General features: G+C 37.2%; 1 protein-coding gene across 7 annotated transcripts in view; it reads left to right on the forward strand.

The window, feature by feature from the left end:
- EFR3A (EFR3 homolog A) overlaps positions 1–13719 on the forward strand; it is an 88059-nt gene that overhangs the window by 57922 nt on the left and 16418 nt on the right. For all 7 annotated transcript variants that reach the window (XM_075023972.1, XM_075023971.1, XM_075023974.1 and 4 more), the window contains 8 exons: positions 1514–1628; positions 3470–3521; positions 6571–6743; positions 6972–7047; positions 9919–10080; positions 10565–10696; positions 11219–11286; positions 12481–12608. In XM_075023972.1, coding sequence (XP_074880073.1) covers positions 1514–1628; positions 3470–3521; positions 6571–6743; positions 6972–7047; positions 9919–10080; positions 10565–10696; positions 11219–11286; positions 12481–12608 — 906 coding nt within the window. The remainder of the gene's footprint in view (positions 1–1513; positions 1629–3469; positions 3522–6570; positions 6744–6971; positions 7048–9918; positions 10081–10564; positions 10697–11218; positions 11287–12480; positions 12609–13719) is intronic.

Below are 13719 nucleotides of genomic sequence, written 5' to 3' on the forward strand. Positions count from 1 at the left end.
TGTCATGTAGACTGTCTCATGATCAAAAAACAAAAAAATCTGCTGGAGATACCAGGCTCGGAGCCAGGTATTGATCTGCTGGCTCTTTCTGTTTCTTCCCTCATCATTCCCTGCAACTGGAAGGATAGAGGAGAACACTACTTGTGCTCCTGATCCCTTAACCAGTCATCCCAAGGTCCTGAAGTCTCTCTTGATCTCCATTCTACTTCTTATTGCAAGTTCATCACTGCCTACATGAAAAAGCAGGAACAGGTAATAATCTGAGGGCCGTACCATGGTCAGAAGTTCCCTCGTCACATCTTTAGCCCAGGCCCCAGGGAGGCAGCAGACTTCCCTAAGAAGTGGGTCTGGTCGGCGTATTGGGCCTTCTGTTCCCCACAGAAGAGCGTCTCCTATGACAATGACCCATCTTTTTTTCTTTATGGAAGCAGTTTTGATGCAGGGCGTAGGCCGACTTAACCTTGGCAATACCTCCAAGCGAGATGAACCGTCGTCCTCGTCCTTGTTTGGTTCCACTTGCAGAGCCTCGTACCTGTTGTGCAAGGGCACCTGGGAAGGTGGGGGAGTCATGGAGGAGACGTGCCTCCTGTGCCGGGCAGGAACTTGTCGCCATTGCCCCCTATCCCTTCAGTCACCGCCTTCTGCCGGGTGGGGGGAGGACAGGGAATCCTCCATACCTTGTGTCCTGTCTGCCTGACACCCGGATGGCAGCACGTTCCCACCGGAGCTCTGCCTGGGAAGCGGCGTCAGTGGCGGCGGGTGCGGAGTTTAGAGAGGACGTGGCCTTCTGCCGGCTGGATCCCGTTGCTCCCTGGTCGAGCCGGCAGAGCCACAGCACCCTTCTTGGGCACCATCTGCCGCACCGCTCCTGGTCGGCAGCGCTCCCCAGGGGCTTCTTTTATAGGTGTGGGGGCTTGGCCACCATTGCTCCAGGTCCGTCCAGGTCTTGTCAGCTGCTGTCGTGTGAGCTGTGGGCTCCTGGTGGGTCTCTCTGCTCCCCTGGGGTTCCCCCAGTTGGGGAAACCCCTCTGTGCACGGTGCTAGAGAGCTCCGCTGCCCATCCTGCTGGCACCTGAGCTGTTTGTCTCAGTGATTTCAAAGTAATAATCTTGTCATACTTATATATCTCTGAGATTTCTTTTCATACGCGTGTAATATTTAATGGTGACTTAAGAACAGACAACAGGAACACTGTGTTCCATGAGAAACATTTCCAATTCCTCATTAGTTACAAATTAACAGATTTCACATATTTAACTCTTAAATGATATATTTAAAGAAGACTAATATTAGAAAGTTTTAGGATTCAAAGAAGAAAGTGAGGGTCATGAAAAGACTCTGTAAAGCCATTCAGCAGAAATGAAGATGTGAGTGTTATGCCCTAAAACAAATAGTTTTATTCTTCATCTATTTTGACCTTGTTAATATATTCCTTGTATTTGTAAGGCATTTCTTTTAAAGAGAAGGGCCCTGTATCTCTTTCCTTCTGTGATTTCATTCAATTTTTATTTAGGTTTTTTTGGAAGCAATCTCCCAGATTACCAGAGATCAGAGATTATGATGTTCATTATGGGAAAAGTACCTGTTTTGGGGACAAATTCACAATCACTGGATACCAGTCACCTTGGGTTTGTATATTCTACGTTTTTTAATTTTTAATTAAAAATTTAGATTTTAGAATCCTGGTAAATTAAGAAGTGAAAAACATTAAGAAAAGTGAAATGTAAATTCTCACTCATTAGGGGCTGTGTTAAGTACTATGCAGAATCAAGACAAGCACAGTGTCAGTGGTATGAAATCAGTCTCCAAACACGTTACTGATAGAAAATGCCTGATTTGAATGCAACTTACTTTGCACTAAAACATTTCTTCTCTCCACATCTGTACAAATGTTTCTGAAATCATCTACTTAATGGTGGTTAATTCCATAACTTCTTATATGTGTGTTTTGTGAATGAGGGAAATCAAACTATGACTAAATTTTTTCAAATAGCTGCATAATTTACAAGTTATTTTTGTTTTTTCTTCATTTCATACAAGCTGACTTCAGATTAAGAAATAAACTGCAGAAATTCCAGTGAATTTGTTTTGGTTTAGATTTTCCCTGTTTATTTAGAAATAGGAAAAAGCTACAGGTGGGCAGACTCCTGTAATAAACCCACAGTTAAAAAGCCGCCATATGCTGGATTAATATTTTTCCCTGTAACATGAATAATTATGTTTAAAGACTGCTTTTCCTCAGTATGGGGAAAATCACTGAAAAGGTTACAGCTATTCTTTCCAGGTATGTGTGGATACTTTGTACCACATATGTCTGTTCCCCTGCTAGCTTAAGTAGGAAGTCATTGTTTTTCTCCTGGCTTCTTGGTAGCTTTTCATATAGTATTGTGTCCCTGCAGCATGGGACACTATTCCATGGAAGATAGAAATCTGTCTGTGTCAGGCAGTTATTACTCATTAAGAAGGTATTTGAAATATGAATCCATTTAGAATTCTGTACTTGGATTACCAGTTGGTGTGGGGTGTTTTTTGTTTAACTATACAATTTTCCTTTATGGGATTCTGTGTAAACATGGGGCTGAGTAGTATGTTAGTATGATGCACATATGTCATTCTGAATAAAGCAGGCTTTCTGACTGTTGGTACAGTCTTGCATTGCTTACCAGAAAATTTGGTCACTGTTACACAAGACATTTGAATGATACTGCCAACTGGATGTAGTCAGGTTTATAGCCCATGAAGGTAGAAGTTTCCACTGTTATGTAGGGGTCAACTTTTATGAAGAGGCTTGCTCTTCCCTTACGCTATTTGATGGACAAAAGGGTTTGTACCTTTTTTACTTTCTTGAAAGAGTGTCTTTGAATGGAGCAATTTATTCCAAGTGCACCGTTGTAAGATCTTGCAAGAACAGTGCACATGTGACTATATACTAATAGGTATTTAACTTCTTTTAGTACCAGCAGATGGAATATGAGAACAGATGAAGAACAGGTTAAGTGGTGTTCCGTATAACTTCCTGTAATCTGAAAACAGAGGGTTTTGGGGTCTGACTTGAACAAGAAGTGTCCTGGTTTCTTAAAAGAGTCAATTACATTTTAATTCAGAAGAAATTCTGAGCGCTAATGCTTGTGAAAATTAAGTCAAGCGTGTAGTGGTTGAACATTTCAGATACGAAGAGATTTCTGAATGAAACATGAAGATTTAGATCTGCTTCACATATTTCATTTATTGTTTTTTCAATTGTATGTGCTTTGCTTTTTAAGCCTGCCTATAAATGTCACTTTCAAAAACATTTAGTTACTACACCTCGTTTGGAGATACTTGCCCCTTATTTGCGGTCATCCAGCATCCCTTCCAATACTGCTGTATTTGCTTGTCAAAAATGCAGTGGTTAGAATGATGTCTGGAGTAGAATAATATTTTGAAGATATGCAAAGAAACTAATTTTCAACTTCTTTTCCTGTTGTAGAGATTTGGGAACTAGGAGGATTCAAATCATGTTATTGAGATCTTTACTTATGGTAAGCCTTCTGTGTTCAGTATATTATGTTATAAGCACAGGTTTCACTTTGTGTATATGTTTATACATAGAAGTATAGTATTACAACTGTAATTACAATTACAAAATTAAACATACCTCATATGAAAGAACCATACTTATTACTGTTACAAAACTACAGATCTCTAGTTCTACTGGGTAAAATTGTGACAGTGTTTTCCCAATTTACATTAGAAGCAGCTCAAGAAATACTCCTCAATCTCTTTAGAGCACTTCAGTGAATATCAGTTATAATTGGATCTGCAGATCCAAAAGAACATCGTAGACTAGGTTGAGTTGACTAGTTCTGCCAGTGATGCTGGCAACATCAGTGTGAAATCACTTTTGTCTCTGACACCACAAAACCTGTAATTAGTAGACTGGCTGATATTTTTAAAACTGTAGTAGTGGATGCTTATCTCCAAGCCTTTAGAACCTCAGGCACCATTGTTCTTTCCTTCCTAGTATTTCCCAAGTTTCTTGTAAGCGATGATTAAATGTTTTATCACAAATGCATTTTTGAACTGTAAGCCTTCAGAGACTATTTCTGGAAATACATCCTGATGGTAAGAATCAGAAGTGGGTAATAAAGGAGGCACTTTCCTGTAGAATCCTGGCCTGTGTTGTTGCAGAAGCTGAAAACTGTTTAGTGCCTGAAATAGGGGAGATAGCATAAAGAATGATTTCATGACTAAAGCAGAAGAATGTCTTCCTGGAAAATGAGTTTCTATCCCTGCTTTGACATGAAATTTGTGTGTGGTATTAGGCAAATCAGTTAAACTGTTCTTTGTTTGTCAGAATATGAAGTCCTAGATTCTGGCTTGCGGAAGACCTGAGCTTTCACAGTTGCAATTTAAAGATAGAAAACACGTTAGAAAGGACTTCAGGTGGTCATTTTGTACTTTGTCTTCATTAAAGATAGATTCAGCTATGCCTAAACTGTTCCAGTCTTAAAAATTGCCAATGAAGTTAGTAAGAATTGTTCTAATTATTTGGGGTGCTGCATAGCCTGTAAGTATGTGTTAAGCGATTGGAATTGTGTATGTGGAAGGAATTTAACATTTTTTACACTGAAGTTTGTTTTGGATCCTCTTTTAGAACATGGAAGTACAATCCCAACATGGCACAAAGATGTGAAAGTGAACGTTTTGATGCTTAATGAATTACTTAGATGTTGATAAATATTGTAGAAAAATGTGGGAAGGAATTTGTGTTCAGAGCAAAGCTTTTGTGGTATATAAGGTTTAGTCTGCATACATAATAAAGAACTAGAAACTACTGAACCCTGCCTGTTCTGTGTACTGAACTGAGCATTATACATCATGTATTCTTTACAAAAGAATAATACTTCATAACATAATTAGTCTTGTTGTGCATACACACAGGCAGACAACTTAGTGTTGTATAGGCAATTAAAATCTGGCACTGCATTAAAAGTATCCACTTTCATTTGCAGCCTTACTGCTTGTAATATTAGTGACTTTCCATTTTCAAAATGATTGATTAGATACTTTCACGTACCTGCATGCTCCTCTGCCAACCAGTTTCCCTTCAACCTATTCAGTTATGCTGTGGAATAGTGCTTGCTCACATGTTGTGGTTTAACCCCAGCAGACAGCAGAGCATCACCTAGTCACTTGCTTATTCTTCCCCAGTGGGACTGGGGAGAGAATTGGTAAGGGTACAAATGAGAAAAGTGGGTTGAGACGAAGACAGTGTAGTAAGTAAAAAAAGGAAAACATGATAAAAAATAGAAATGAACAAAAACCTCACCCAAACAAACCACAAAAAACCCCACCCAAAACCCAATTGCTCACCAGCCAACCAGTCCCCAAGCAACAGCAGCCTTTGCGGACTGTCCCATTTTGTTGCTGAGCATGATGTCATATGGTCTGGAATATCCCTTGGGTCAGTTGGGGTCAGCTGTCCCAGCTGTGTCCCCTCCCAACTTCTTGTGCACTCCCAGCCTACTCACTGGCAGGGCAGTGTGAGAAGCAGAAGAGGCCTTGACACTGTGTAAGCACTGCTCAGCAACAACTAAAACATCCCTGTGCTATCAACACTGTTTTGGTCACGAATCCAAAACACAGCAATGTGTGTGCTACTATTAAGAAAAATAACTGTCCCAGCCAAATTCAGTACAACACAGTTCACATGTAAAAGCTGTAATGGTATGCATAATGAAGATATAATTATTATGTAAAGCCTTAAATAAAAATATGAGTACTTTTATTATAATTAAATCTTGGATAATTTTGCTTCCCTCATCCTCAACAGTTCATGCTTGTCAGTTTCTGGATCCTGTTTTGGTTTTGAGATTGTGATATTCTGGTAACCTCCATTTTAAGGGACAGTAAATTTTAAACATTTCTGACTGCTGTAAATGTTCAGCTGATTAATATTTAAATTGTCAGATAGAAGTTCACTTTTCCTTATGTATCTACAGAGCTTGCTTTAAATAAAAGTAATCAAATGAGGCAAGTCAGAGGTAGTATTAAAAAAAAACCAACATCATGGTACCAGATTTCTAAGGAAATGGTTTGCTGCTTGCTGGGTTTTTTTGCAATAAAATAGTATCCATAAATGCTTAAGATGTACATATATGCCCTGATTTCTCTTCTTTTCTTCACGTGAGCATACTCGGTACGAAATATGAGCAGCTCAGAGCCTGAAATGGAAAAATCTCTATTGGCATTATTACCATCTTCATTTTATGCCCTGCAACTTTTCATAGGCCATTTTTCAAAAAAAATTCATAAATGATACCTTTATTTTTCTTTTGGGTGTGTTGATAGAGGAAGGATCCTGAGAAATACCACTTTAAAACAGATGAGGAAGTTCATTGGAACATAAGTATTAAAGTCCTTCCAAATTCATAGTGAGGTTAGGAATTTTCAAAACTACTACAGTACTTCAATTTGAATCCACCTTTCAGATGCTAAAGCAAGCCCACTAAAAATTGAGTGAGAGCTGCAAGTAATTCTTACAGTGCAATAATGACACACATTAATCTTACTTCCGACAATGAACAGGTGACTTCAGGATACAAAGCAACAACGATAACTAACGCACTTCCTCCCCCGTTTCTGGACCCGTTATTGTCTCCTTCGCTCATGGAAGACTCTGAGCTAAGGCAGCTGGTCTTGGAAATACTGCATAATCTCATTGATCGGCATGACAACAGAGCAAAGCTCAGAGGGATACGGTAGTTCTTTTTGTTTGCTTTGGCCTACTTGAAATTCTAGTTTAATATCTGAATGATCAGTACTGTTGATTTTTAAATATTTTTCCTAATATGAAACATTAATGTACTGTTTTGATAAATGCACAGTGTTCAGTGTCATTTATTGATGGCAAGAGTTTTACAGGTAAGCTTCATCCTCTTCCCTTTCAACTTCTTTTTGCTAAAATGACATTTTTGTTTCCTTTTTAGAATAATACCAGATGTTTCTGATCTAAAGATAAAACGAGACAAAATTTCAAGGCAAGACGTGAGCTTCATGAAAAAGGTAATAGAATGAAAAATTTAACTTTTCTACCTAGAAAGAAGGTAAAGTAACTGAACCAGTTGCTTTTCTTCTAAAACTGTGTTTTTGCAACAACTTACAAAGATCAGTATCAAGTGATTTTAATTCAAATTACAGTGGTTTCAGTGTTGAGGTGCTCTAGATATTTGAGAGGTGGTCCCATTGAATAAAATTTTCATTTATGTCTTCAGTGAAAACCCTTGCATGCATGAAATTAGAACAGTGTATATCTAAGCCATGATTCTGAAAAGACCTCCCTATAGTTAGATCCCTGTGCAGCATTTCATTTATGCTCAGTAGTAGTTTTTTATTTGTATGGCTTTTATTTTGTTGCATTTTCAGATAATTTTTTATTTAAGAATCTTTTTTAAAAGCCTTGGTACAGGGACCTGTGTCTTATGTTTTAGGTAAAGATGTCAAAGAAAGTTAACTTTGAAGAAAAAAATGCACCTTCTTACAAGATTGCTTTTACAGGACATTGTGCTGGTTGACTTCTGAGTATGTTTGCTTCTAAAGAAAAACATATTTTTTTTTAGGTGATGCTTATGTGGAGTGAAATTACTTCTTTACAATAAACACCTAATTTTCTATGTGGGGAAGAATGCAGATAGATAGTAGTGTGCTCTGTCATTCCTGATTATGGTTTATCTGTATAGGTATGTTTGTAAACAAATAAGTACAAATTACTTGAAGTCATCTCAAGCAGGCTTTAGAACATTTATGACTGTTATCTGCCTGAGAAAATATATTCATTTCTCACAGCTATCCCATGCTGCTTTGGTTTTGTTTCCTATTAACTGCGAAATAAAAATGTGTGTTTTCAGAGTACTGACCTAATTTAATATTCTAATCATAAAAACCAGAAGAATTGCAGTTTAACTTGTCCAGAGGCAAAAATACTACATATGTAATAATATGCATACTAGAGTTGTGCGATTTTCAAGTAACGTTGCAAGATAAATGTTCTTGCTAAGTTAATACAGTTGATATTCCTTGCAGTTTATTTACACCTGTTTTGATTAATACTGAAATAATACAAATATAAAGAATACTCCAACATTGGCCATTATTAGTAATGTATCTTTGTAAAAGTGAATTAAATTTTAATTCTTCAATTTAATATCTAGGATTTAAAACAGTTTGGGTAAGTTGTATTTACTGATTTTGCTAGATGAAAATTTTAATTGTCAAACTATATATTTGAATTGTTAACACTCTCATCTGAAAAAGAGGGCAGGATAGGAAAAGAGATTCTCATCAGGTCAAGAAAAGATTATACAGTCTTGCAAAAAAAAAAAAAGCATTAACCCTGGGGAATAAAGTCATTCAATAATTATGTATGTGATACTGTTTCAGATGCATATCATAAACCTAATGTTACCTAGTGTAGATGTGTAAGTTAGCAGCCTACTCTTCCAAGAACCCTTGCATAATCAAACAAGACGGGTGAAGCATCTCAGAAGTCCATTAAGATCTGAATGACCATCTAGGCTTGTTTGATGTTAGATGGGGATCCTAAGGCAATTGTGTATCATACTTAGGATTCTCAGTACCTAAAATTAGGTGGAATTAAACCAGACATATATACAACACTCTTTTCATCTGAGTCCACTTTCTCAAAGCCAGGAGGTTTATTTCTTTCCTTTTTTTAAAGGGAAATACTGAACTTCTTGCATTTTGCAATCTTCTAGAAAGATACTATGTGTCAAGAAAATCCACATAATTTATTTTCATATCTAAGTGCAATTCTTTATCAGTGGGATGAATCATTTCGTTACTTTTGTTTTCCAAATATACTGTGTCTTTAAACAGCTAACCTTTAGCGTGCTTATTTCATAATAGCTTCTGTGCTTTGCTAATAGCTCTTTCACTCTTTTCTAAATAAAACATATATTTGAACAACTATATATTTGATTTTAGAAGTAATAAAAAGACCAACAACATCTTTATTATTTCTTAAGTGATTATGTCCTGCGTCAAAAACAGATGTTAAAATGAGTTTTCTTTTTCCTTCTAAAATTGATCTAGTACTTCCATGAAGCATCAGTCCTTAGATCTTGAAAATTAACTGTGTCAACTGATAAAGACCTGTATCCTCTACAGATTAAGAATGCTGGGGTGGTTGCATGCAGAACCTGCTTCTTATCCTGCCTTTCTGTGTTTTCATTTCTTTTTTTGTGTTGAGATAATAGTTTATTTACAAAAATTTGGTTAAGCACAGTGTTACAAGGAAAGTCACTTTGAAAGTTGAGGGTCTTTAATTAGATAACCTATGTTCTTCACTAGAGCTAGAGCCTCCCTATGCACATTGATAAATAAGTCCTACTCATGTTCTGAAACACCGTCTAGCAGAACTTTTTCTTGGTTTGCTATTCAAGGAGCCTTGCTTAATGAACAACTTTTTGATGTCTTCACAAGGATAACCCTTGAAGCTCCTCAGTTACTTGAATGTTCTTGAGAATGTTTCAAGATCTACTTTTTGTTTTCTTCTTTTCATAAATCGGCAATTTTTTTTCTGAATAGGAAATGAATGCCAATGTCTGACACACAGTGCAGTATTCAAGTGCAATTCACTTTATCATCTTCCCTATCTGTACACTTCTACATAAAATAGAACAGTGCTGTATTTATAAAGAAGCTGCTGTTATAAAGTAGTAGTCTTCTTAATCGTGTACTTGTTTGTGTATGTGTATACATGTATTCTATTTTTTAATTCTCTATTTAAAATGATCTAACATCAAAGTTGGCCCTGCTTGGAGTAGGGGGTTGGACTAGAGGACCTTTATATTATCATTTCTAACCTAAATTATTTTGTGATTTTAATACTTATTTTTCCTTTTTTATCTTTTATAGCATGGTCAGCAGTTGTACAGACACATCTACTTAGGCTGTAAAGAAGAAGACAATGTCCAAAAAAACTTTGAACTACTGTTTACATCTCTAGCTCTTACCACAATTGAACTAGCCAATGAAGAAGTGGTTATTGACCTCATTCGATTAGCTATTGCTTTGCAGGTATGAGTCTGAATCAGTCTTGGGTTCATTGATTGACAGTTTATATTTGTTATTGGAGATGTGGATAACTGGTTTTTGTTTTCATATTGATCTTAAAATTGGAAATCATATCATTCAGTCTGAATTTGATTGATCTATTAAGGAAGTGCACTTCATACATACCACTTATTAATAGGGAAGCTTCAGCTAATCAGATTTGTTACAAACTTCTACAGCATGTTCTCTTTGGGAAATATAGCAGCTGTGGAAATTTGTTGAAACATTCCCTAGATTGACAGGGTGTTCTTAAAACCTGTGATCTTGCGTCAGTGTTTCGCATAAAATATACGGACTGTCCTCACCTTCAAAGAAAGCTTTTGGTTAATTGATTTGTTGGAAATATTTGCCAAACCAGTCTATTTAATCTTACCTTAGAGTAAAATTCTATCAGTGTGTTGACAACCTGTTAACTTTGGAAAGTATAATGTTATCGTTTATATTTCAGGACCTTGCCATCATCAATGAGGATAATCTGCCAATGTTTAATCGTTGTGGTGTCATGGCATTGGTTGCAGCATATCTAAACTTTCTCAGTCAGATGATTGCAGTTCCTGCCTTTTGTCAGCATGTCAGCAAGGTAACACATAATGAAGTAATTTAAGTAATTTAGAACAGTAGACATTCTATTGTAAAACGGGTAAATAACTTCTGTCAAGTAATTGCTTGTGGTGTTCCTCTACTGTATTTGTGTCCACCAACATTGCTCTTTGTCTTTGGTCTCCAATGGCATTTCTTGCTGACTCTTAAAATTATGCACAGAATATTCTTCTCTCAAGGTATAGCATTTTTATTTTGCTTGTGGTACCATATATAACGGGCTAAATCCGCATGTAGTATAAGACTTTACAGCCTCATTGGCTTTGGTAAAACAGTACTGACATGCACAAGACCATGAGAACCAGATTTTTCATCTAAAGGGTGAGTGCCACAATCTCTTTCTCTGGTTAAAAGACATTTTAAAGGTCTCATTTGTGCTGAGGTAGGTGTTAGTGAAGGATTGGTAATCTGCTACAGTAGAACTGCTTTAAGCAACTTAGTCATTGGAGAAAATAGCTATGGAACTACTCTGTTTGTACTGTTTGTCTTGGTTTTTTTTCAGGTCATCGAAACTAGAAGTCTGGAAGCATCTTATTTTCTACCAGAAACAATTTTCAAAGACAAATGCAAGTAAGTAGATATAGAATGCGAACTAATGAAGAGTGAAGTACCTATTTTACTATTAAAAATCACGTCATTGAAATATGTTGCATATGTGAAAAATAATTTAGAGGTTTAATAATGTACAGGATAGGCAGAAGAAAACCAAGCATTAAAAGCATATATGCGTATATGAAAAAAATCTGGTTTTCAGACTTGTTTTTTATTGTAGTCATAGGCACTTATATATGCAAAATTCGATGCTTGGTGTAAGTGCTAACACAGCAAAATGCATTTTCACTGAATCACAGAACAGGTGGGGTTGGAAGGGACCTCTGGAGGTCATCTGGTCCAACCCCCCTACTCAAGCAGGGTCACCTAGCGCAGGCTGTCCAGGACCACATCCAGATGGCTTCGGAATATCTCCAAGGATGGAGACTCCACAATCTCTCTGGGCAACCTGTGCCACTGCCTGGTCACCCTCACAGTAAAGAAGTGTTTCCTGATGTTCAAACAGAACCTTCTGTGTTTGTCTGTGCCTATTGCTTCTGCTCCTGTCAGTGGGCACCACTGAAAAGAGCCTAGCTCTGTTGTCTTTCCACCATCTCTCCCTTAAGGTAGTTGTACACATTGATAAGATCCACCTTCTTTTCTCCATGCTGAACTGTCCCAGCTCTCTCTGTCTTTCTTCATTGGAGAGATGCTCCAGTCCCTTAATCCACCTTAGTGGCCCTTTTGTTGGAATCTCTAAAGTCCATGTCTCTCCTGTCCTGGAGAGCCCAGCACTTGACACAGTGCTTACCAGTGCTGAGTAGAGGGAAAGGATGTCCTCCCTTGACCTGCTGGCAGTACTTCTAATGCAGCCCAGGATACCCTTAGCCTTTTTTTGCTACAAGGGCACATTGCTGGCAAATGGCAAATACTATTACTCTGCAGTTTTTCCTAATTAACAAATACCATATTCTCGCAAGATGTAGCAGAATAGATGAGGAACGTATTGCAGATAACCAAGTGTTAAGGTAATTTAAAATATTGCTGAGGTATTCAGTGGACTAATTCTGGGGTGTATATTCATTCCTAAAAAACTGAGCAAGTTTTATTTCCATCAAATCATTGCCATTGATCATACCAGCTTTTTGGTTGCTTGCAGACATTGGAAAAATATTTTACTTAATGAACAAATCTCTATTGGTAGATAATAAGTTCACATATATATTTTTACAGTCTTCCAAAATCCTTAGAGAAGGATGAAAAAAATTTATTTTTCCTGACGAACAAGATTGCAGAATCATTAGGAGGCAGTGGATACAGTGTGGAAAGATTGTCAGTTCCGTATGTACCCCAGGTAACAGGTAAGTGGTGATTAGTGGCAAAACTGCTAAGTACCAGTTAAGAATGCTTTCTTAATGTATTATGTGCCAATGAAATGTAATGTGACTGCTTGTCAAGAAAACTTAATCATAGTATAATTTTGTTTTCTCAAGATGTTTGGGTTCTTTTCGCATTAGCTACAGCATTATTGCGAAGAAGTTTCAACTTTGTTTCCTTTTAAGATTTATTTTTCCTTAAATTCAGGATGTGGGGCAGAAAATTCTTGAACCCACTTCAGCTTTTTTTAATGAAGTCTTTGCTTTTGAAAGAATACCTATGACGATAGTAGTGATTATTACTGGTTTTCTGTATTAATTTGAGTTAGCAGGAGAGGAAGGGTTATACAAGTCAGCATACTTCATCCTTTTTATATAAACACTAGATGAAACATATCCCATCTTTTTGCCATCTGGCCTTATGCTGACTTGAGTTATTGGCCTTAGCCAAATTCTCAATGATCAGATGTTAATTTAATCAAAAGTGTTATGTTTTTCTCTATTACATACCTATGCTAGCTTAATGTCAGATAACACGATGAAAATAAAGTATGCCTGAGGCAGATTTGTGAGAGTCCATGCTACCCAGGATGCCTGAATAGTGATTGAATGACTAGCTTAGTATGTGACACAGTGTCTTCTGCTTTTAATATATTTTCAACAGCCAATTGAGCAACTCACTGAAGAAAATTGTTTGAAGCATTTGTTTTACTAACTGTGTGTGTTTTGTGGCTGTACATAACTGGTTATTATTGTAATAGACTATGGGACATCCCAGTCTGAATCATGACATTTTTGAGAAGTAAAAGTTCCTAGCAGGAAAATTATTCCTATGTTTTGTAGCTTATGCACAGAAAGAAACATAGTACATATGGACAGTGAGTGCCAGATCTGTCACACTTGGCAGCATGATTCAGAGACATTGCCGCCCGCTCTTGAATAAGACTTTTTGGATAGCTGCTATGGGAGGGAATGAGTTCTCCAGAACAACAGATGTGGTTTTGTCCCATGTGCTAGCAGGCGAACTAGTGATATATTCTGAGACACAGCTGCAGTGTCTGTGTTTTCTGTTGCTCGTTGTCATCTCCTAAAAAGG

The sequence above is a fragment of the Buteo buteo genome, chromosome 3, assembly GCF_964188355.1.
Source record: "Buteo buteo chromosome 3, bButBut1.hap1.1, whole genome shotgun sequence".
Classification (NCBI taxonomy): domain Eukaryota; kingdom Metazoa; phylum Chordata; class Aves; order Accipitriformes; family Accipitridae; genus Buteo; species Buteo buteo.